At 36.0% G+C, this 24,790-nt stretch overlaps 1 protein-coding gene across 1 annotated transcript; it reads right to left on the bottom strand.

Moving 5' to 3' along the window:
- Window positions 1–5,079: 5,079 nt before the first annotated feature.
- Window positions 5,080–7,258, bottom strand: LOC121238262 (structural maintenance of chromosomes protein 1A-like). The gene is made up of 4 exons (XM_041135092.1): window positions 6,549–7,258; window positions 6,053–6,163; window positions 5,559–5,639; window positions 5,080–5,392 (listed from the first exon to the last, which is right to left on the bottom strand). Exons 1-4 carry the CDS (start codon window positions 6,807–6,809, stop codon window positions 5,318–5,320), a joined length of 528 nt encoding a protein of 175 aa, XP_040991026.1. The 5' UTR covers window positions 6,810–7,258; the 3' UTR covers window positions 5,080–5,317.
- Between the last annotated feature and the right edge of the window lie 17,532 nt (window positions 7,259–24,790).

Below are 24,790 nucleotides of genomic sequence, written 5' to 3' on the forward strand. Positions count from 1 at the left end.
TGTTCATTTCCTTTTTTGATGTTGACTCAAACTTTTGTAGAAGGGGTTGGAGCATCTGGCAGCTTTTATTGTGGATGGCTGAGAAGAGGTGGTGAGCAAGAACAGGGCACTTTATTCGCTCACGTAGTTGGCCTTAGATTGTGCAGCGAAGGAGCGAAGGAAGAAAGAAGAAGCCGAGGAGGCCCTTACTGACTTATCGAAGTCCTAGGGCGAGGTTGGCACTCTTTGCCTCGAGGTTGCTCTCGCTTTCGAGGCGAGGGAGGTGCTGCAGAAGTCTTTTGATGACTGTCAGTAGGAGCTTGAGCAGTTGCAGGCCTAGGTTTGGGAACTGCACAACCGGCAGAAGTCTGATAGTCGGGCAAAAAGGTTCCTGACGGAGCAGTTTGAAGAGGTTTCCAAATATCTGTCGGACAAGAGAAAAACTCTGGAGGAGGAAGGGTTTAGAGGCTGACCAGGTTGAGGCTGAGTGGGTTTTGGAGGCTCGTGGTGCTACCATTTGAGTTCTACGAGAGGAGTTGTCATATGTCTATGGTGTTCACGATGACGCCTGGTACCTCGATTATAACAACGACTTAGAGCTGATGAAGACTCATGTCCTTCAGAATCCTCAATGCGACCTGAGGGCCCTGTGTGTGCGGGAGCTTTCTTTGCATAAGGAGTCTGTGGAGCAGGCCGCTCTCCTCGAGAAGGATCTAATTGCGAGCGCCTTTAGTGGTAGCGCTGCTAGGAACGATCCTGCCAGTTAAAGGTTGACTCTCCTTGGCTACACACCGCGTGGCTCCTCTGACGGGTCTTCTTGCTCTTCTTTATTTTAGTGGCCTCAAACCTCCTCTTCAGCTTCTCGTTCTCGCCCTTTTGCTTATTAAGCTCATTTTAGAGGCGATTCATGTCCTGCTTCCCATCCTCGCCTTCACTTTTGCAAGCTCCAGCACTTAACGCTTCTTCTTAAGCTCCAAAATTACCCGTTTATCTTCATCTCGCCCTCCTGTCTTCACCTCTTCCGACAGTTCCTCGTGCCCATCCTTGGAGGGCGAGTGGTTCCTAACAGTGTTTTGGCCGTTATTGTCACCGTACGACTCAATTAATTACCTCATTACATCCTCGTTAATTTTTTTAGAGGTAACCTCAAGCGTTATCAGCACGTCGTAGTGATGGAGATCTCTACCTACCACTTCTACTAAAATATGATTTGATTAGGCTTTGGTTTGCTGCGTCTTACAACTCTCTGTTGTACTTAGCTCACTTTGCTATATGTTATTGTAATGAGCTGCTTTACATTGTAACTTGTTCCTTGTAGCTCTGCGGCTTTATGTTGTAACTTATTCTTTGTAACTCTACGGTTTCATGTTGTAACTTGTTCTTTGTAACTCTACGGCTTCATAATGTATCTTGTTCTTTGTAACTCTGCGACTTCATGTTGTAACTTGTTCTTTGTAGCTCTGCGGCTTCATGTTGGAACTTGTTCTGATTAATGATATTACCTCATATTTTTTTGTGCCTGGTTGTTTGTCTTTGCATATTTTTCTCCTTTATTTTCTTTCATCCTCTGCTTTTTATGGTTGGCCTGGGGGTTTTGTCGCAGGAGGTTGCGAGCTTGGCGTTAGGCGGGGGTGTCATCGCTGCACAAGGCCCTATGGTCCACCCCGCCAGAGCCTAGCCTATTCCCGACGACCTCGCAGGCCGGCGACTTTCCTACCCATGCTGCTTTCATTTCACTTTATTAAGTAGCTATTCTCTCAAGGCTTCTAGTAACTTTGTCTATCAAGGTTGATGTCTCTTCACCTTTTTCTTACGCCTATTTTTTCTTTTCTGTCTGTCTTTCGAACATGCTTTACCTCGCCTAGTCTTTTTGTTCTTCCATTTTATGTTGTTGTATTTTACTTTGACTTGTAACTAAAAGAAAAGAATAAAAGTGTTGTCAGTGTTCATTGGCCTTTGCCCGCCGGCAGTGGCTGGGGGGATGGAATTCCTCCGCTAAGAGTTAAGTCGGGCCGAGGGAATTCCAGTTGCCTTCTCGGGGGAGAGGCTGGGTAGCATTTTGCTAACCCGCCTCTGTGCCCCTCCCAAGTAGCGTCGTGGCCCCGAAGTTGGATATGAGTAGGTCGGGCTGCTCTTCGCCGTGATGATGGCCGAGTTCAATTATTCGGGTAGCCGTGGGGTTGATCTGCTCTTTCTCCCCCACGGGGAGATAACGTGGCCTCTGACTCGGCCCGTCTCCTTGGTCCACAGGAAGGTAAACTATCCGGACAATTTGGAACTAGACCCATCCTTCTTTGTTAGCGTTTTGTATTCAATCATTGGTTGGAAAATTAGGATGCTATAATTTTATCCTTAAGGGCAGGAGTTACTTTTGCAAACCTAGGCCTCTTGGTCCATGTCGCAACGTGCTCGTTGCTTTATGCCATGTCGCTGATGTTCGTGCTGCTAATGTTCGTGTTGCTGATGTCTATGTTCAGGCGATCAATAGACTCGGCCGTCACTCCGTCAGGGGGGAGATCGGAATGCCTTACGCCAAATTGCCTCTTTGCCTCTGGGGAGGTAATTCAGATAGTGATGTGGTTGGTCTGCTCTTTCACAACAGTGGGGGTTGGGGTAAGTATTTGGGTAGTCTCGGGGCTAGATCCGCTCTCCTTCACGAAAGGGACAAGGCGGGCTTAGGCTCAGGCCAACCCGTTGCTCCCCATGGGAGGTAAGTTATTCGGGTAGTATGCTACTGAACCCTCTCCTACCCATTGACAATCACAGGGAATGGTAGGTTTGGGTCAGGTTAGAGCTAGTCCCACACTTCGTCGTAGTGAAGTTTGAGCTAAGTTATTCGAGTAGCCATGGGGCTAGTCCCACTCTCCTCCGCGGGAGGGACAAGGCAACCTTTTGGCCTACCTTTTTTCTTTGGTATCCCGCGGGGAGGTAAGTCTTTTGGGCAGTCTATATTTGGACCTGCTCTCGCCTGTTGACGCTTATGAGGAAGGTAGGTCTACACTAAGGCCATGCTGTATGATTTCTGGGGTTATTCCAAGCATGTCCTCATGGTTCCAGGCAAATACATCCTGGTGCTCGGCGAGGAATTGCTACATGGCGCTCCGTGCCTTAGATGCCATTTCGCTGCCAATCCTTACCATGGCTTCTGGTAGGTCTGGATTGAGGGGAACGAGTTCCAATGGCTCGTTTGGTTTCGTCTTTCTGAGCCTTTGCTCATCTCAGACCTTGCCTACGGCTGGTGCACAATCGGGAGGTAGTAGTAAGGTGCGATTATCTACCGTAGGACACACCGTGCTTACCCCGCCATTTGGAGGTATCTCTTTGCGGGTGCGTTCTCATCTTTCTTCCGTGGCGTCCCTTTCAATCCCGAGAATTTGGTTCTTTTGCTGGTCAACTCCCATATTCATCGGTAGTATTGGTGAGCTTCCAAGTTGTCTAGAACGGGTTGTCGCAGGCATACAAAGTACACATAAGATCTATATGGATCCCACAAATGACGCCACTGTTAACGTCGTGTTTCATACGCCTTTGAATCAAGTTCTACTAACTCAAGTCTTCAGGACTTGGGCTTGAATAAGTAGAGAAGAAGGCAACAAGGAGTCTCAGATGACAAAGTAAGTAAACTTTTTTGAAAATTTGTAAATAAGTAAGAGAATTTACGGATCAAAGAGAGTTTCTCGTACCTAAGATTTGCTATTTATACAATGGCCTGGGGAGGGGACAGATCGTGTCTGTTCCTATGGAGTTCGTGCCCTAAGTATTGTTCCTTTTGTCAGAGTCTTTTAATGCAGTGTGGCTCTGCGACGATGCCATTAATGTGGTGTGTAACTCGGATAGTGGTGTCATTAATGAGGCGGAGTTCCCTGACCTTGCTTTGTCTTTGGTAATTCGTCGATGTTCCAGTGTTAGGGGATCGAGAGTTCTCCATATTTTCCACTACGCCTTGTGCAAGTCCCATGACAAGGGTGTGGCCGAGCGATGTCAATTAGGTTTGTCCCGTCAGCTACTTGATTACTTTTTCTTGTAGGCGTCTTACTTTATGGGTGATCTTTGAATCTTGGGGCCGGGTATTGGGCCGAGGCCCAGTGGACCTGTGTAGTGGGGGAAAATCCCCTTACACAAACATTCTCTTAGTTGATGTATTATTATATAATTGTAGAAGATTATTAACACCTAATTAGCTAGGGTACTTAAGCATTTGAGCGCGAAGCTACTTTTATACACATATATATATATATATATATATATGTATGATAGATCATCCATATAATAATAATTAGAGTGAACCAAAGCAATTACTAATATTTAAGCACAACATATAATAATATGGCCACGTACGGATGGGTGGCTTCCGGGTAATTACCTAATAATTTGTATTTTCATTTTATTGGCAAAAATCTCGTATTTTTTGTTTAGAAAAATTGAAATGATTTTTTGTCCAAAAAAATTGAATCGGAGACGACATTTTACAATTCGATACCCGATCCATTGTCACACGACGGAAGGGAAGTGGTTGAATATATATGAATTAATTATAATAATGCAAGTACGTACAATCATTTTACAACCGGTAATTAATATTGCTGCTTCGTAATTAAAAGTATTAGCTAGAATGCTTTTTAATTTTTAATTTTTCATTTGATGATGAGCCGATTTAATCTCTAATTAATCTCACATTATATATATAACCGTCTCTTATTTTTTAAGTAATAATAAAAAGTAGTTGTATTTGTATTGTTAATCCAAACAATATTAAATTGCTTGCATTATATATATATATATATATATATATATTATATGCTGGCAGGAGGAAATATTATTGGTTGGTATTTATATAAAGTTTACTTATCTAAAAAAAGTTAAAAATTGGTGGCACGTCTATTAATTTGTTGATCGAGATATGTCACTAATTTTAGAGTAACACAAGAGGAACTTTTTTTCCTCAACCAAAAAAAAAAAAAAAAAAAACACACACACACACACACACACACACACACACACACATATATATATATATATATATATATATATATATATACATACAGAACACGCATGCATGCTGAAATATTAAAACTTCAGTTTCACTGGGTGATAGGCACGTCTTACATAATCTATAATATATATATATATATAAAGGCCGAACATTAATGTTGAAAGGAAAAAACCTTGCAAGGAAAAACCAGTAATTAATTATAGAGAAATTAAAAGATATACCAAAAATTCAAGAAAAATTAAGCTACGTACGTACGTACTGTGCTAGCTATCTAATTACAGCACACGGATACCAATGGAAGATGATCATCTAGTTTTCTTTGATAAACACATGCATGCATGCATCTTATTTCAGGGTATCCACATTTTTGCTGAGCTCCTCCAGCTTCCTCAGCCTCACTTTCTCACTTTCACTCACCATCTGACCGACAAGACATTACAAAATCAGAACGCAAATTAATGTTATAAAATTAATATCTGCACATAATAATATAAGATATCATAACTTGAAATTTTCCATACAAAGTACCATCTTATATAATATGCCTAAAATGATCAACATATATCTAGTGTATATATATATTTACCTCCATTAATTTGGTAACTAGTTGGGATTTTTCCTTGTTTTTCTCATTGAAAGCCTCAAGGGCTTCCCTGTATTCTCTCTCCTGTAACAAACAAAGTTGTAGAAGAACTTAAAAAAAAAAAAAAAAAAAAATCTTGGTTAATTTGATTTGATTTAGGGTAATAATATCACCAAAAAAAAAGCTTGAATATTGATGCATTTAATTGTGTCGTACATGTCAAGTCATGATTCCATGATGTTCCACGTACACTTGTATGATCATGATGTTCTATAATTTGGAATCATCATATCTTAACTTCCAAATCTAGTATTTATATATTGACGTAAAACGTAAGGGATCGAAGGTTTTCCTTTCCATGAAGCAATAATGTACAGATGCCTCTTGATAAGCAGCTAGCTAGCTTTTTTATCAAACCCAGATTTACAAAACAACAAACTAAACATAATTAATATCATGAATATTGTGCAAATTAAAGCAGAAAAGTGGTACTGGACCTTCTTTTGGCAGCTCTGCCCCAGTGGCTTTAACTCTTTGTTAACTACATCTATCCTCTTGCGAACCAGACTGACTTCCTTCCTCATTGGATCTGTGAGACCCTCAAGCTCCTAATACATTTCATTTTCATTTATTTGATCAAATAATCCACCATACTTCATGATCATTAACATGTCATATGTAGATAATATTATATCACAGTCGTTTCTTGACGTTCAATTTCTTCAATCACATGCCAATATGATATCAGCTTGCGCTCAGATTAACAAAAAAAGATCGACCAGTAGTACTCACAGAAAAATTGTCTTTTAGTTTTTGAATCATCAAGGCATGCAGGTTGCTCAAAAGAAGTGAAAAAAAGCAAAGAAACTAATTGGCACTGTCAATCATGTCTCTCATGCAATTAATGAAACTGATCAGCATCAAAGATTCTCATTTTTTTTCTGCATATTTAATGCGCCAGACACAGACGCATATATGTAGTAATAAACTTACTTCCCGAATCTCTGCGAGTCGCCTTGTTGCTTCTTCGACGCGGCCCAACTGGGTGTGAACCTTGTCCCTAACCTCCATCTTCTTCCTCTGAATTTCTTCTTCCTTTGCGCGGAACATAACCAGCACCGACTTTGACATGTCTTCTTCCTTGTCGATCAGCTCCTTTGTCGGGCTCCCACTCATCATAATTCCCGAATTCTTGATCACCAGCTGTTGCATTTGTGATTGCTGCTGCTCCAACATCTGTTTTGGCGTTGCCATCGCTGTGACACCCTTTTTTTCCCCCTCAAATTAATGTGCAGAGCTCTCTCTTTCCTACCTCTCTTCTTTTGCTCGATCTTTTTGCTTAGAATGACGGTTCTTTTTCTCTTGTTTTAGGTTGAATTATATGAGCATGACCCGTTGGCTTTAAAGGTATGAAACCAACAAGATTTCACTAAAAAGATAATACAATAGTACAAGTTAAAATCATGACCAGAATACCTCCTCACTTTATATAATCATAAAGGTTATTTCAGAAAATCATGACTCGAACGACGCCTCCATTAACACCATCAAGACTTTTGTGTTGGAAGTTAACCTCAGATAATCATAATGATCAAGGCTGCAGTTTTCTTACCTGCAGCTTTGGTTTCATGAATATATTCGATGTAAACTTGGTGATCAAGGATCTAGATGTGCCCCTTTTGGGTAATGTCAGGTAGCTATATATTTTCTTAAGTTGGTATAATGGCAAATTCAACCAACTGCTACTGTTCTTCTCACTTGGGTACCAAATGTTGTTTTATATGAATATATGTATAGGAAAATATTACTCTTACCGTTAGTTTCTACTATTAGTTTTTACCACTATGAGTTTTTTATTTTTTTATTATTTTTTTACTTAATGATTAAGTAAGTATTTTTTAATAATATTATGAATTTTTTTTATTTTTTAAAATATATTTAAATGTGTTAAAAAAATACATGTAAAAAAAAAAACTCATCCCAAAATCACTAGCAAGAGCCCAGCTAGAGCTCCCGGTGGGAGTAGCACCCCTCATATATATATATATATATATAGGTAAACTGTTCAATGATGGTTTATATACTGAATGTAACTTGCCACCCCATACATGCTGACATGAAGAAATGCAGAAAGTGGGGATTAACATTTCCCTCAATCGCTGATCTGATCATTTTCGGAAAAGATTTCTTCATGTTATTGACAAACTTAGGATTTAAGCCGGAGAGAGATAGACAACAATAATACTACTTATTATTGCTCGTGTCAATTTTTTGTGCATAGCATTAAATGATCAATTTATTTATAAGACTCAGTTCATGTGTATTTTTAAATTCTGGTATGGTGCAATACAGTGATCACCGAACAGTACTATAAAAGATTATTGGTAATTATTTTGTTTTCTTGAAGAGGAGTGCTTAGGGTGGAAGCTTTGTTCGTGGAGTGGACAGTAAAGGCTCACCTACACAAAAGCATGAAAAGAGGCAGATCACTTGGGATACAAGATAGAGTAGGACTGTAGGAGGGATTGGCATCTAGCTAGCTAGCTCCCAGCTTCCTTTATCACGTATCATTACAGACACAGCTTGTAGCTAGGGGTTACATGCAGCAGCTTGGACTTCCAATTAGAAAGAATCTGATCCACTTTATTCACTTTTTTTTTTTTTTTTCCTTTCTAAATTATATCTTGTATTACTATTATCTTTTTGTGTTTTGAGCGTATGTCCTACATTATTTTCGACAAAAGGAGCTGGGTTGGTTGGATCTAATTAACATAGTCAATTAATTATAGCATATATATATATATATATATATATATATATATTTTTGGAAAAGGGAAATAAAAAGATCATTGCTTCTTGTTTTGTTAACTTTTCTCCACTTTCCACCTGAATTTTCAGGCCTAGGCATGTGATCTGATCTTCCTTTAACATGTCCAACAGGTAACTATTTGGGGATCATGCATTGGACGATAAAAAATACTGATCTCAAGTTTAGTTCTTTTTTTCCCACTTTGCAGCTGTGGCCTAATTGACAGGCTTGTGATCTGAGCTTCCTTTAAAATGGAAAATGTAGAACAGGCTGATGCTTCCAGCTATTTATAATTACAAGATATATAAAGAACAGGTAAACTTAAGATCAGAAATCCCACTTTTATCAGAATTTACCCACATGTTGTTAATAGTTAATTATGATATCTCTTACAAATTAAATTTCTACTGTTTGTAACGGTACATGTAACACCCCGTACGCAGTTGAGACAGAATTATTATCTGTCACTTATAAACATGTCTTCTAACACATCTAAAAATCTCTAAAGACTTCATAAGCAAAAATCAATCTCATATCTTCTAAATAAACACAGTACAAACTCCACAAAGTCATTACTGCAATAATAGTAATCCAAATGGTCCACAATCTTCCAATAGTCATAACATACTGAGCTGATAAAACCATAAGTTCTACTAAACCAAAAACATAATTAAATCTCAACGTAATAAACTAATACATCTTAAGTCTCAATAGATCCAAATAACTTAAAGAACTTCAAATACTCAAGTCAAACCCTTCTACTAACAATGGTACCCTTAGGTACTTGACCTTCTATCCATATTTAGTCAAGCTCAAATTTCTATTATTGACCCTCAGCTTGGTCATCAATATCATCTATAAAATAATGAAGATAAGGGATGAGTTATCAACAACTCAGTAAGCAGAAAACATAAACTAGTGTGTAAACATGAGCTATTTTTAGAAAGTTTGGTATGCAGAAGCAAAACATTTCATTTTTCATATGCACATCTCAAAACATATTATTAGAAAAATCAGAGCGACTTTTAAATCTTTTCATATTCATAAACCATTTTCATATTTAAAAATATTTTGGCATAACATAACTGAACATCTTCATTTTATCATATCATATCATCTACCATGTTTAACCCCCGTGGTAGGGTTGTGCTATCCCCGGTGGCCAAACTAGGCAGTATCATATTATGAACTTCCTTTTTTTCAATCTCGGAGCCCCGAGTGTGCACACAGGAAAGAACACAAAAAAGACTATTTTGTTTTCAAAATGGGTGCACTCATATCATATCATATCATGTTGGTACCAATCATATTACGTGAACCAGTATCATCATATCAAAACCATATTCAGAATCAGAATCAAAACAGATAAGTATGCCAAAGGTTTTTCATATCCATATCATATCAAACTACGTGCTGAACATATCATATCATTTCCATTTGATCAAAAACATATCCAAATCCTTTTCATATCACATGTAGAAAAATTCACAAATATCATATTCGCTTTTTTGCACATTTCAGAAACATGTCAAATATTGCTCATGTCTACACTATTCATGTCAAAAGCATTTCTTTTCTCTTTCATACATATCTCATGAGTGAATGCAAAACATATACCGAGGTTATCTTTTACCTTTTCTTTTTAAAACAAAATGCACATTTTTACAAGTCAATCTCAGTTCATTTCTTCTTTTGCAAATCTAGGATAGGAATTCCGCTTACATGACTCTTGTAGTGTAATCTCTATGTTTTGGGCTTGTAATAAAGTCATGTCACAAGAACCTATAACAGAGAATATTTACTTACACGTTAATGCCTACACTCGTAATTAACTTAGTTAAGAACATTCCATCTTCGTAAGAGTAAGATAGACTAAGATTAAACTATTAAACAGTCCACAAAACAAACAACTCCTGCAAACAACAATACCCAAAAAGTCCCAATGTGTAACAGTCACTTGACCCATTCATAGACTCCATTATCGCACCAATCATAACCAATCCCCAACACTGCATCAGCCACTCTCTACATCTTTCCTGCAACATGAACGATAACAAGATACCCAACTAGCCACAACAATTTCCAACCACTCAACATAGCCAACCAAGTTTCATATACTTCAGCAATCCATCCATGAATATCATAACAGTGCAAATATCACATCAATTTTCAAAGCTAGTGTTCGTGATTACCTTGTAGCACTTCGAAACGAGATTGTGCTACTTCACTTTCCACTAAACCCGATAGCAGTACACTCCGAGGTGATAAATTCTAGATTTTTAGAAGAAAATATGGGAATGAATGAGGAACTCAGAAACACATGAGAATAGAGAATTTAAAACATAAGTTTAAAGAGAGTTTTACCTAAAATCAGGTTGAATGAAAAGGCCTACAATTTGTATTTAAACTGGTTTAATACTTGCCACAGCCTAAGGAATTTTCAGGAATTTGAATAGATAAGTCAAAAAAATCTGACAAGGGAGAAAAAAAACAAAAGTAAATAAAAAAATATTAAAATATTAAAATCCGAAGCCCATTTTAAGAAAATAAATATAGATGAAACTGCTACATGAAAATCAAAAGTGAGGGGAATCTAAAAATTTATGGGAGCCTACCAGTGTGAGCAACGTCAACCCGCAAGGCTCTTAAGGATGAAGGTGCACAATGTAGTGATTTGTGAAAAATTAAACCTTGTGAGTGAAAAATAGAGAGTGGTTACGTGAGGGTGAGATACATCTGATTCAACCAAGAAAAACAGAGTGCAGAAAAGAAAAAAAAATGGTTTACCTGTACCAAACTTAATATTTTCCACAAAGCACAATGCAGCACCACAATTACACTAACAATCGCAGAAGTGCAGAAGAGAATGTGAGAGGAAGCAGCTGTTGAGAGAGGTCTGGTTGAGAGGAAAAAAAAGAAAAGCACAGAAGAAAAATATGCAAGGAACCGTCAAATACGTGTGGGGAGTGAGTTACGGGATGAGGGAAAATTGGAAAAAAAAAAGAAACTGAAGAGAGGGAGAAAGAGAGAAAACATTGGGGTGTGGAGAGAAAGGAGGAAATAAGAAAAGAAGTCAAGGAAAAAAAAATTTTACCTGAACGACATCGTCCTATCCTAAGGTTGAACCCCAATTGGTCTGGGCCACGGGCTTTACAGTACATACATTTCTTGACTGATCTTGAGGAGTAATATATGATCCATACGCAGAAAGCCTCGACATAATGACATGGATTAGCATGGTTAGAGAACACACACACACACACACATAACATGTATGTATGTATGTATGTATGTATATATGTATGTATGTATATGTATATACCAAAAGGTGCAGAATAGGAAAGAGTAATGAAAGAGGAGTAATGAATCAGTAATAGGATCATATAACTAGAAGTAATTAAAATGACTGTAATTAACTGAAAGTAATTAAGTAAATGAAAGTAGGTACGAGGACTAGATAACTTGAAGTAAATGATAATGAAATCAGGACTATATAACTGGAATTAATGAACGCAGGACTAGATAACTGCAATCAAATGGAAATAGTGATAAATGGAAGATGAAAGTAAGTATTAAGTTAGACAAATTATAGTTGTTTATTCAAAATAACTTACAAAATATCATCAGAGAGGTTGGAGAAATAGGTTTCTTATCGACCCAAAGGTGTAAGAATATTTTAGAGAAGTAGGTGGTATGAAAGAGATAGGAGAAGAAGGTGATACCTCTTCTGAGACCATGTTCTCCTTTGATAGACCAATGAGTCGCATTTACATAATTATTTCAACAATAGTAAAGCATTAAAGCAAACAGCAGCAAAGCAAAAAGCATCAGAATCTCTTCATCTTGCAGTGGCAATTATTGAACCACTCAGTGGCATTTGTGGGAGGGTAATTGGAATCTTGTCAGAAAGGCATCAAATAAATCAACATCTTTTCAAAGGTGGTAGTCTTTTGGTGATGCTTCCTTCATTTGTTAGCCAAAGCATTTATCAGTTTGTGCATATGAATCAATCATCAAATCATCTTGGGGTGTTTTTTGAATCGTGTCCAAATATGTTGATGTAGGGATAAGTAACTGAAATTTCGGAGGATGCTTTAGACTCAGTATCAAAATTATCATAATTTTCTAAGCACTTTTTTAACAAATAAATCAAATCATTTTTCTTCAAGCCTTGGAGCAAGGTTTTCCCCTTGGATCCAATGGATTTTTGGGATTTATCATATTTGGTGGAAGTAGTTGGTTTAACAATCTGTTTAGCAGAAGTAGTGGCTTGAGTAATTAGGTATTCAGGCATAGTTAATTGTTTAACACCTAGAAATTCCTCAATATTCTTCAAATCTGGAACAGTTTGAGGAAAATCTCTAGCAACATTATCAACCACATCTTGTATGTGGGGATATCTATCCTACCACTTGATAAACCGATATCAGATCAATATATTATCATTCCGATCATAACTCCATTTTAGTATCCAAGGAACTTCATATTTTTTACAAAATGGAGAAAGTATAGAAATTTCTGATTATATTGATCCATTTTGAAGACAGTAGCAAAACACTTGACGACCTTTTCAAGTTTGGTAGGAAAGATTTCCGGAATAGGGCCAAATTGGTGCCACCATCTCAAAAACCAAAGAGGGAAATCAATTTTGAATTTTCGTAGAAATCAAAACACCAAGAGTGTGTCATTTCTGTGGTTTTAAATAACATGAATTTGAACCTAACATGAATGTAATCATGGTAGTAGTAAACATCATCAGAATAAGGTAGTTTCTTTGAAGTATAGCAACGTGTTCCCCATTTCTCTTTAGTAACAATGTTTAATAAATAGGCATTATGGTAGATCAGTTTGGTTTTATCAGTTTTATCAAAGATGGGCTTAATAATCAGGGATTCAATTTGTAATAGGATAGCAGAATAATATTGGAGGTTTTTAGTAGGATTCTCAAGAATCTAGTGAAAACCTAGGGGGAAATAACCTAAAGCAGTTTTGAAAGGATTTGTATACATGGACATGTTTGGTTCAATGTAGAATAGATTCTGGGCATAAAGCTTTTTAATATATTCAATTTTTTAGGCAGGGTAATATTGGGTAGAAGAAAGAAGCTTAGCATAAGGATCATAAGGTGTATTGAGAGCATATGAAAATAAAGCAAGTTCAATAATAGGAATGCTACCAAGAGTAGTAAACTTGTTAGCAATCTCTAGAGGAGTAGCAGACTCATGTTTAACAAGTTTAATATCATGAATTGGGGGAGGAGTGACAATCTTCCATTCGTCTTTTTTTTTTTTCTCATTATTGATGTAAGAATTCACGGGTGAAAAAGTCAGGAATAGAATTTTGTGATCCTTTAATATATTCAATATCAAAATCAAATACACTTAAAATGGTTTGTCATCTTTTTCTAGAACTTTGATGCAATGTTTTCAACATCTTTTTCTAAAATATATTTAGCACTTTTACAATCAATTCATATTAAAAATTTCTAATTTAATAAATCACTTTAAGAATTCGAAATAAGTAATATTATTATAGATAAAATTTCTTTTTTAGTAATAATATAATTAATTTGTGCAGTATTCTAAACTCCTGAATGGAAACAAACAATTTGTTAGGATAAGTCTAGTGAAACAATTTGTTTTAGAATGTCTCCATAACCAATGTTAGAGTCATCTGTTTCAACAATTTTAAAAGAAGAAGTAGTAGGGATCCCAAGACATGAGAGAGTTTTAATATGTGTCTTGACTTGTTTAACAATAGAAGTAAGGATATCAATCCATGAAGGAGGTTTGGAACGTAATCACTCAAAAAGTGGACCGGCGACATTGTTTCCTCATATTTTTGTAAAATTCAGCTACATAATTAAGAGAACCAAGGAATCTTTGTAACTGGGTTTTATTAAGGATGATATCAAGAAACTTATCAGCAAATTCAATAGCACGATTGATAGGCCGGATTTTGCCTTTAGAGAAATCATAACCAAGGAATCAGATTTTGATTTGAAACAATTTAATCTTCTTAGCATAAACGACAAGACCATTTTGTCTAATGATGTCAGGAAACAAATGTAAGTATTTTCAATGTTCATCAATAGACTAAGTAACTAAGGACATCATCAATATAAACAATAATGAAATGGTTAAATGAGTTGAAGATGTCATTTATAATGTTTTGGAACTCACTAGGAGTATTATTGAGTCCAAAAGTTATAACATTTCACTCGTAATGACCAAAGGGGTAGTAAAAATAGTTTTATACCTATTAGGTTCACTAATCTGGATTTGTCAGAATTTTGACTTTATATCAAATTTGGAGAAGACTACTGCATTATTGAGCTTATGAATCAAATGATCATTCTTATTGGATATGATACCTAATCCACTCTAAGACTAATCTCAGTATTCTTCTGGACATAAAAAGCAGCACAAGACCAATGAGACTTGTTGTTCATAATAATTTTCTTGGAAAGTAAATCTTTGAATCTCACTTTCGCAAAATTCTAAAGTTTTAGTATTCATTTAAATAAGTCGAGATTTAGTGAGCATCAATAATTCATTTATTAAAATCACCAATTTTTTATTGTAACAATTTATCAGATAACTGTTCAACAATCTTTTTATATTTGATTTACTGTTGTAGGAAATTCAAATGCTTTGTTTCAGTAGAGACCAAAGATTTCAGACAATCGTTTTTATCAATATCAAATTTGGAAGCAAATCTAAACATTACTTTCTAACCAAAAGGGTCAGTGTAACACCCCACTCCACAATAAAGACATTTTAGAATTTTTTGGGAGCCAATGTGCTACTAAACTTGAACTTAAAAACTTTTCTTTTTAACAATGCGCCAGATGCGAAAGATTTCATAAATAAAAGGAAATTTAATAAATACTTAAAATCCAAAATAGAGTCTACGAAAGCACTTATTTAAAAAAAATATGAAAGTCTCATGTGCTTATCAGAATAATTTATTTAAACCTTAAACTATAAAGCTAATCATAACATAATCTATCTAGGCCTCTGCCTCACCAACTTGAGTCAAATCCTCTCTTGTAGTCTCATCCTTATAAATGTCATCACCAGGGGTGGTTTAAAAACATAAAAATATACAAAAATGAGTCGAATACTCAATAAGCAACACATCATACAGTAAACATAATAAACATAAGGTTTTTTAAAAAATGTGCATACTCATAAATACATATATAAATAACATGAACATGAATATCAACTTATCTTTCACTTATCATAGGCCGATACCCACTGTTGACCCCCGTGAGTTAGAGTTAACGAATCTAAGTAGATTCTGATTCCGCCCGCGGCTGCAGGTTGTGGAATCCATACATAAGGAAGACATATTGGGTGTACTACCAACATGTACGACCTGACAATGCAATATGCCCATAACATAGGTATCGCTTCATATCATAACATAGGTTGTTACATATTTTATATTTCATACTTCATCATAATCATACTTGCATACTTATCATATCATAGATTTCAAAAGAAATCGTATACTTACTTGTCATATCATATCATAAATTTCAAATAAAATCGCATTCTTTTATAAATGTCATGATACATGTTTCCTCACATAAAATTATGAATTTTCATAAATATTTTGATGCATAAATATTCACATAAAATCATGCATAAATTTTCATAAATATTTTAATTTATAAGACTCACATAAAATCATGACTTTTTATAAATAATTTTATGCATAACTCCTTTCATAAAATCATAAATTTTCATAATTTTATCATGACTTGGGTACGTAAAAAGAGGCTTTCAATGAATGTATACATGCATAATATTTTTATAAAAGACATGTCGCTTACCGTATATATGTGTAAGGGTATGATCATGCTACTTACCTTGCAGCGCTAATCCACTATTTTTGACTAGTAATCGGTCACTTATACAATGAGCGTGTAATTTCTATAAATTTTTCAATCAAACATGTATTAAAATATTTAACCCTGAAATGCTAAAATTAACCTATTTTGATTAATATACTAATCCCTAAAATACCGTCATTTCCTTAATATCACCGATATCTAACTGATATTTACTTACCCTAATTTTAATTCAATACAAGTCTATTTAAGAAACAAGCGTATCCCACTTAAATAACATAACCGTTGCTCCAATAAAATATTACCAAGCCCAAAATGATTTATAACCTAAATACAACCTAATAACATACGTGTTTATCCTCATGGTAATTTTAAAAAAAATACCCAACTATAACTAAGATCTTAATACGTCTGCTTAGGCTCATTACAAACTAAACTCAAAGGGAAAAATTGTCATATTGTTACATACATTTCAAACAACTACGTAGACATACATCAGGGCTTACCGAGAGTTAGGTGTGAGGTTGGGTTACACTCGACAGTGGCAAGCGCGGTGGCACTCCAGCAAGCTGGGGGACTATGTAACTGAGAGAGAGTGTGATGAGAGAGAGAGAGAGAGAGGTAACATGATGAGAGAGAGATTACGCGAGAGAAGAAAACGCCAAAAGGCTATGCATAGGGAGGATCGGTGTGAGCTTACTGAGCGTGGGCAACATCTTAGGGTGGCATGAGGTGCCAGGCGGCACTCTCTGTGCAGTGTGGTGACGATGTGGAGGGAGTTGATGTTGTGGGGTGGTTGGGCTGTGGCTCAAGGTGGGGATGTATGTGCTCTGTTTTTGGTGTGAAGAATAGGGCCTGTTCGTGTATCATGATTAGGTTTCATCTCGGTGGTTCTCAGTGCAGTTGCGACGTGGTTGGCTTGGCTTCGAGGTGGCGAGGCTGCGGAACGTGCCTGGTGGTTGCCGTGTGGGTGGTCTACTGGACGGGTTGAGGGAAGGTGGTTTGTGAAATGCTAAAAGTGAAGGTGTTGTGTGTGGAGGAAATGATGTGGACCAACTCGGCAAGTGAGATTATTTTTGGTGGTTTACGGTGGAGGGTGGTTGTGTGCTCGTGGCTTACAGGGTATGGTGGTTTCATCGAGGTAAGTGGTATGGGTTGGTTGGTATGAAGAGAAAGGTTCGGTGGTATTGTCTGCGACGAGGGGCTTGCTGTGAGAATGGGTTTCTTTCTCTGTGGATTTTCTGTGTTGTGTTTATTACTGAAGGGTCTCGGAGTAGTTTTATAGGCAGGGGGAAGGGAGGTATCATGGATCATAGGAGGTTGGATAGAATTTGAAGTTCGGAGTTGATTTTGATCTAAGAATCTTATTCAAACTGGAAATCCAGCAATATAGGAATATACGCACGAGATAGGGAAAGAAATTAAAAAAAAAAAAACACTATCTAGAAACCTATCTTAAAATATATTTCAAATTAATAAAATAAAAAATTTTAATCCTACCTCATCCATAAAAATGTCAACCGGAAAAATAACCTAATTATCAAACTCAATAAAATATCCGTAATTATCCCTAATAATATAGGATCGGGTTGTTACAGTCAGTAATAATGCTATCTTTTTCCAAAATGGATGGATATAAAGATGAAATAAAAGGAATTCAAAATATGACCTTATCAGTCATATTTTTAAGAAGTATAGAATAAATTTTAAAGTAAACATTATCTTGGCAGACATGAGTATTATTAAGCTCGTATTTGATCTTTATCTTACATCTATTAGGAGAAAACAATCTTTCAGTAAATTTTTCATAATACTTACTAGGCATTATCCCTTCTTGGATACAATTTATATTAGATCTAGAATCAATCATAGCAATCACATAGAATTCAAACTCATGACAAACAATAACATTTACTTTAGAAAACCATTCGGGTGGAATGCTATGATGGGATAAACAAATTTGATTGTTGTCAGGAGGAGGTACTTCCTTCTAACTTGAATCAGAATCATCATTTTTTTTATTCATTATCGGAAGGAATATCTTGATAAAAATGTTTATCAATTTTTAAACATAATAATTATTGTTTAAAAGAATTAATCAGATTTAATATTGCCTATCTTAGCTTTGAGATCAACAATCTCCTTTTTAATTTAAACAATTTCATGTTGTAAATCCTTTTTAGAAATCTCTTTAGGTTTATTCTTTTCAAATCTCCCCAAAATTTCTTGAAAACTAATTTTGGTTTTAGAAATCTCAAGTTCATGGGAAACCATAGTTTTCTTAAGCTTTTGAAGGTATTCTTCTTTGAGCTCACAATTAATAATTTGGCTAATCAAAGTTAACAAAAGATTTTCTTGTTCTCTTCAACTTTAACTAAAACATTGATTGTTTTACCTAAAGGTTTACAACATGAATCATTACATCCGAGCTTAATGTCGGGAGAATCAGACAGCTTAGATTCCGACTGGTAATCAGAATCACTTGAGCTGAATTCATTAATATCAAATGATTCAGAGGATTTTGATTCTAGAATCCTAACTAATTCCTCACGCTCATTGATATCAATGTTTAACTGATTAACCTTGTTTTGAAATTTACTAGGCTTTTTGGTATATTCTTTGGAGAAATGTCCATACTTTCCATAGTTATAACATTTTCTTTTAGAAGGATTTTGGGAAGTATTTTTCTTATAAAAGGTTTTTTCTTATAGGTTTTTTTATAAAAATACCATGCCTTCGATAGGTTTTCTTAGCATGAGTTTTAGCAAATTTATCAAAATACTTGTGCTTCTGTCTAGAAGGAGCAATAGGAAGAATGTCAAATTGTTCACATAAATTTCCTATTTCATATTTGACTTTCTTACTATTCTTCATCTGTTTTCGAAAAATCTTTTGATTATTGCACATATTAATACCAAGCTTCTTAATTGTAATTGTGATATCACTATATGTGTAATTATCATAATTAAGAAGCTCAAGATATCAATAAGTTTATCCTTAACTTTATGAGTAAATAAATGAGGTAATCCATCAATGAATTTTTATTTCCAATAAGGTTTCTGACTATCTTCTCTAAGCATAACTCTAGAAAGAAAAATATCTTAATACCATATGTAATCAGACATTTGACAGAATCTCAGGTTATTCAAATAATCACTAATACGATTAGTAATATTAGAGAGAGTTCCAACAAAATATTTCACAATAATATAAATCAAAGTATTGACGTCATCTGAGATACCCTTTCCTATGGTTTGGTTAGAGATAGGCATGCCATCATCATGTTTGACAGCATTCCTAATGGTTTCGCTAGAGTCACTAGAGAGATATTTATCCCACCAATGATGAAGCATACCAGAGAATCTAGTAGTTAATAAATCAACCATCTACGTTTGTCCAAGATTGTTATTATTAACATATGCATTTGCAACCATAGACATTTGATTCATTTTATTGACGATTTCTTACTCAGATAATCCATCAATATTCTATTCATACAACTTATTAGAATAAACAAAAAACATGATTTTTAAAAATCTTTCTTCAAACTGTAAATCAGGAAGAGTAAGTCTAGAATTCCAGTTTTTGTAATACTCCTGAGAAAATATTTTTTCGAAGAAAATCATTTGATCCCAGGTTTTCCAAGTAAAACAATGCCTTCATGGACAGAGGAATCAGAATCAGATGACTATTCTGTAGAAAAACCAGAAATAACTTCTTTACTTTTGTTATTTACAGCATAGGTAGAAGGTTCTTTTTTCAAATCAACAAGCATTTGATTGATTTTTTCAAGGGTCTTAGCTTGTTTGGTCTTAGGGCATTGCCTTATTTTTGGTAAAATAATCAAAGTTTTTCGAGCTTAGTAGTTGGGGCAGAAACAAGGCTTTCAACCTTTTCTTTAATACAATTTAGTTGTTAACTAATAACACGAAGAATTTTATTGGCAAAATTGTTTTGCTCAATAATCTTCTTGGTTTCAATAAAAGTAGTGGCATTAGAATCAGTCTTGAGTTTCTTAAAATGAGAAGCATTTATTTCTACTCCTTTGTGAGAAATAATAATTGTCTTTAAAGGTGGGTGGCTAGATCTAACCATCGTTTTTCCTTCTTCATTGACAAAATTTGTTTTAATAACATTTAAACTATTTTTAAGAACATAATAATTTTCAATAAATTTAAAGAATAATGTATGCTTCTACAGAGCATACATCTTTTCTTTTCACTTTCGTTTAATACGTAATTTCTCTGAATAAGAAAAAGTTTCATATATTCTCTTATCACGAGTTTTAACAAAATTATATTCACTATATAGAGCAATCAAATCAATTTCAAAGGCTCTATTCATCACAAATAATTGAGTATGATGAATAGGAGCAATCATATCTGAAACTTTTAGTGATAAAGAGGAAGCATCTTTTTCTTCTTTATCAGCTTCTTCCTTTATGACTTTACCTTTAGATACTTTCGTATCTTTGATGGTATAATAAATAGAAGTAACTTGTGAAGAAGTAGAAACACCTTTCCATTTTAAATCAAGCTTAACAATTTTGACTGAGTCTTCTAGAAAGTTTAAGAGATTTTTGTCTCTTCTTTTTGGATTATCATTAATAGATCCAGCAAAAAAACTTCTAGTTTCAGCAAAAGAATTTCTTCTTTCATTATTAACTAGAGGTTGATCAAAACTAATTTTTACAGTACCATTCAAATATTGTTGAATATAATCAAGATTAAGCTCATCAAAAATAACTTTAGTTGGTGGAACTTCAGGTTCCAATGTCCATTAATTGTGAAGATTAATATATTTCCAATAAATAATTTTTGGAACATGAATATTGGCATCGGGAGTGGATGAATTAACAAAGTTTTATTTCCTGAATTTTTTAAAATAGCTTTAGGATTCAATTTAGTTTTTAGCACATGATAATAAATACTGTAAACTATAGCAAGAGGTTTGCTACCTTCTTCCATGTCATATCCAGATGTTAACATTTTTCATGAGTTTTTAAAATAGTGTAGGTTTGTTCAACAATTTTGACATTAAACTCAGTCTTAAAGACAGATTAAGTCCAACTGGTTTTGTAAATAAATTAGCATCAATATTTGGAATACCCCATTTGCTGAAATCAATGTTATCAGTCTCCTTAACATAAAAGTCTTCCTCATTGATAATATCAAGAGGTATACTAGATCAAGAAATAATAGACGAATTAGATCTAAATATTCTATTCATCTTGAAATCAATCAAAACCAACCTAACACTTATTAATCATGTTTTTATTATTGTTCCTATTGCATTTCTTAACACAAAACCTAGCAAACCGTCTACCAACCTATGCCCTAACGCTCTCCTAGCAAAACGGGTCTTACAGACAAATTCCCGGAATTCACTTTACAACTAAGGTGGCTCCAACAGAGACAAGATTTGAACACAATTAAAGTAAGTGAGAAGGAAGATCATGCATGCCTAGACACCGCCATCTCAAAACTATGTGAAGCTAAACTCTGATGTACTAGCAGTTAGGCTGACTTTCCATATGCTAATTGCAGTATGCATGCCAAGATAAAGAAAAAGTCCTTCATGTGTACTAGACACTCAAGGATGTTCATGCAAGCCGAGTTTGGGAAATTAATTAAGTAAAAGTCTTCTATTAGCGGTTAGCAAAGCAAAAAAGTAATTAGGAATGCAACGCTTAATACCGGAGGCTGATGACTCGATTGAAGTAATCATATATAATAATCTAGAAAAAGCATATTACTTCAATTTTCTTGAGAGTCCAGAAAGTTCAGAAGTGTCAATTTTGCCGTCCTGAACATATAATATAGAAAAATTCTACATGCATGAAAACCTTACACAACACATGACCTCCACCTAATTAATATGTGATTTTTCATTTTTGTCATTTTATTTTAATACTTAATATGTATGTGATTAGATAGAAGGACAAAAATGATAAATTACATGTTAGTTAGGTAGAGGTGTGTTATGGACGTGTTTCACACTGCCACGCATGTAATCACCTGCAACCAAAGGGAGAAAGGGCTTGATGTGTGTAGAAACGCCTCTGATGCCTAAGTCAGAAAAGATAACAAAGATCTTTTAGGAAGTAGAAGATGATCTCATTGTCATACTTGAGCTGTATAAATAGAATCCACAGTACCCACTTTTTGGTGTAGTAACCGCCTGATCTCTCATTTGAAATTCAAATGACAAGAAAGCTACATGAACTTCCATTGCCTTTCGGAGTGGTTAACAGATCATAGCTTATTCGAGATTGTAGAGTGGTTATCACCATATTATCTTAATAGGTTAAGTCCTTGGCTCAAGGCTTGTTGACCTAGGCTCAAAAGACTGTCCAATGGGCTTACCAAAAGAGGGGGGGATTAAACCCCTTCCATTAACCCCGCGAAGTCTCACCACGAACGGTGTGATGGGACTTATAATGATGGCGTCGCTTCGTGTTTTGGGCTTTCTGTCCTTTCGCATTGCTCGTGTTAGAGCGTTGTTCCACTTTCATGCCTCTGTGTTCCCCTTTATCGTTTTACGTTCAGTTACATTTTTCTCTCGAACATTCCTTCGTCTTTCCTTACTCCAACCCTTTTGATACTCTCCTCTTCTTCTCAGATGTTTTGCTTCCCTGTGCATCTTTCTTGTATTCTTTCAAATTGATGGCCTCTCCCAAATCTTCTTGCCTTTCTTCCTCTCGCGGAGACAGGTCATCTCAACCCTTCGATCCTTCCCCTGGCTCCAAAGAGGTGGTCACAGGCCCTTATTCTGCTTTAGAGGGTCATCAATGGGTTGCATCTACAACTTGTCACGAGCTAGACTTTGTGAGATATTGTTATGGGATCCCGAATTCCGTTGTTTTGGGTTTGCCTAAGCAGCACTATGGAGCTGTAGATATGAAAGGTTTGGCCATTTCTGTGGCCTTATACCTGGCTATGTTCTCGATGGGGCTTTGCTTGCCTTTTTGCCGTCCTGCGTACGATGTGCTCGATTTCCTAGGCCTCGTTCCTTCCAGCTTGTGCCCAAAGCTTGGCAGATTTTGATGGCATGTCGTGTCCTTTGATGACGGGTTCTAGAGCCCACTAGTAATGACTACCCCGATGTGATTGCTCGTGAGTTCCTTTCCCTTCAAGGCTTTAGGTGTTTGGACGGGAACATTTGTAGTTTCAGGGCTCACAATCGGTTGGTCCAACTGGAGCATGAGTATTCCCATGCCAAGGACTGGTCGAGGAAATTTTTCTTCGTGTTAGGCAAAGGTTGGGAATTCCCTTTAAACGAGGCAGCAAATCAAGAATTTCCCATTATGGCCTTATGGAGTCCTGTTCCCAACGATTGCAGCTTCAAGATTATCCTTTTCAACTACGAGGAGGCTCGCATTCGTTTCGTGCAGGCTTGGGTGGAGGAGAACAACAATTCCACCTGGTTGGATGTTATATTAACCTGTGCCAATATTGATAGATTTGTGATTTTGCCCAGTAGAGCACATGTTTTTGGTCGCTAATTTCTGGGCACCCCATCATTGACTAGTGGTCCAAAGAGAGGTCTATCATCAGTAGTAGAAGATAAGAAAGTGAAAAAAGCTCGCCTAGGAACAACATCCTCTGCTCGTGCTGCGGCAAAACCCTCAGATGAGCTTACGCGACAGTGCCAATTGTTATGAATGTGTTTCACACTGCCATGCACACAATCACCTACAACCAAAGGGAGAAAGGGCTTGAGGTGCATAGAAACACCTCCGATACCTAAGTCAAAAAAGATGATAGAGATCTCTTAGGAAGTAAAAGATGATCTCATTGTTATACTTGGGCAAGTATAAATAGAATCCACAATGCCCCTTTTCGGTGTAGTAACCACCTGATCTCTCATTTGAAATTACAAATGACAAGATAGCTACATGAACTTTTCTTGCCTTTCGTAACGGTTAACGGATCACGACTTATTCAAGATTGTAAAGTGGTTATCACCATATTATCTTAGTTGAGTGAGTCCTTGGCTCAGGGCTTGTTAACCTAGGCTTGGGCTTAGGCTCAAAATACTGTCCAATGGGCTTACGAAAAGAAGGGGAAGTTCATTCTAGGTCAACAAGCCCTGAGCTGAGGACTCGCATACTATGATAATATGGTGAGAACCACTCTACAGTCTCGAATAAGCCGTGATCTGTTAACTGCTCCGAAAGGCAAGGAAAGTTCATGCAGTTATCCTATCATTTGAATTTCAAATGAGAGATCAGGCTGTTACTACACCAAAAAAGGGTACTGTGGATTCTATTTATACCCAACCATATATGACAATGAGATCATCTTCTGCTTCCTAAGAGATCCCTATTATCTTTTCTGGCTTAGGCATCGAATGCGCTTCTACGCACCTCAAGCCCTTTCTCCCTTTGGTTGCAGGTGATTGCGTGCGTAACGGTGTGAAACACGTTCATAAGAAGATGCATGGTGTAACGCTTCATTATAGCATTTCTTCTTAACATAACCAAATAATTGGTTGTTGCATGCCAATTATTTAGTTGGTTGCTTGCATTTGTATACAAGAAATGATACTCATCATCTACACACC

Source organism: Juglans microcarpa x Juglans regia, chromosome 7D, assembly GCF_004785595.1.
Source record: "Juglans microcarpa x Juglans regia isolate MS1-56 chromosome 7D, Jm3101_v1.0, whole genome shotgun sequence".
Lineage (NCBI taxonomy): Eukaryota > Viridiplantae > Streptophyta > Magnoliopsida > Fagales > Juglandaceae > Juglans > Juglans microcarpa x Juglans regia.

Coding starts and splice junctions, on each gene's coding strand:
- LOC121238262 (XM_041135092.1), bottom strand. CDS start 6,809: ATGGCAACGCCAAAACAGATGTTGGAGCAGCAGCAATCACAAATGCAA. Junction 6,164..6,548: donor GACTCGCAGAGATTCGGGAA/GTAAGTTTATTA, acceptor GAAATGTATTAG/GAGCTTGAGGGTCTCACAGA. Junction 5,393..5,558: donor TAGTTACCAAATTAATGGAG/GTAAATATATAT, acceptor CTTGTCGGTCAG/ATGGTGAGTGAAAGTGAGAA.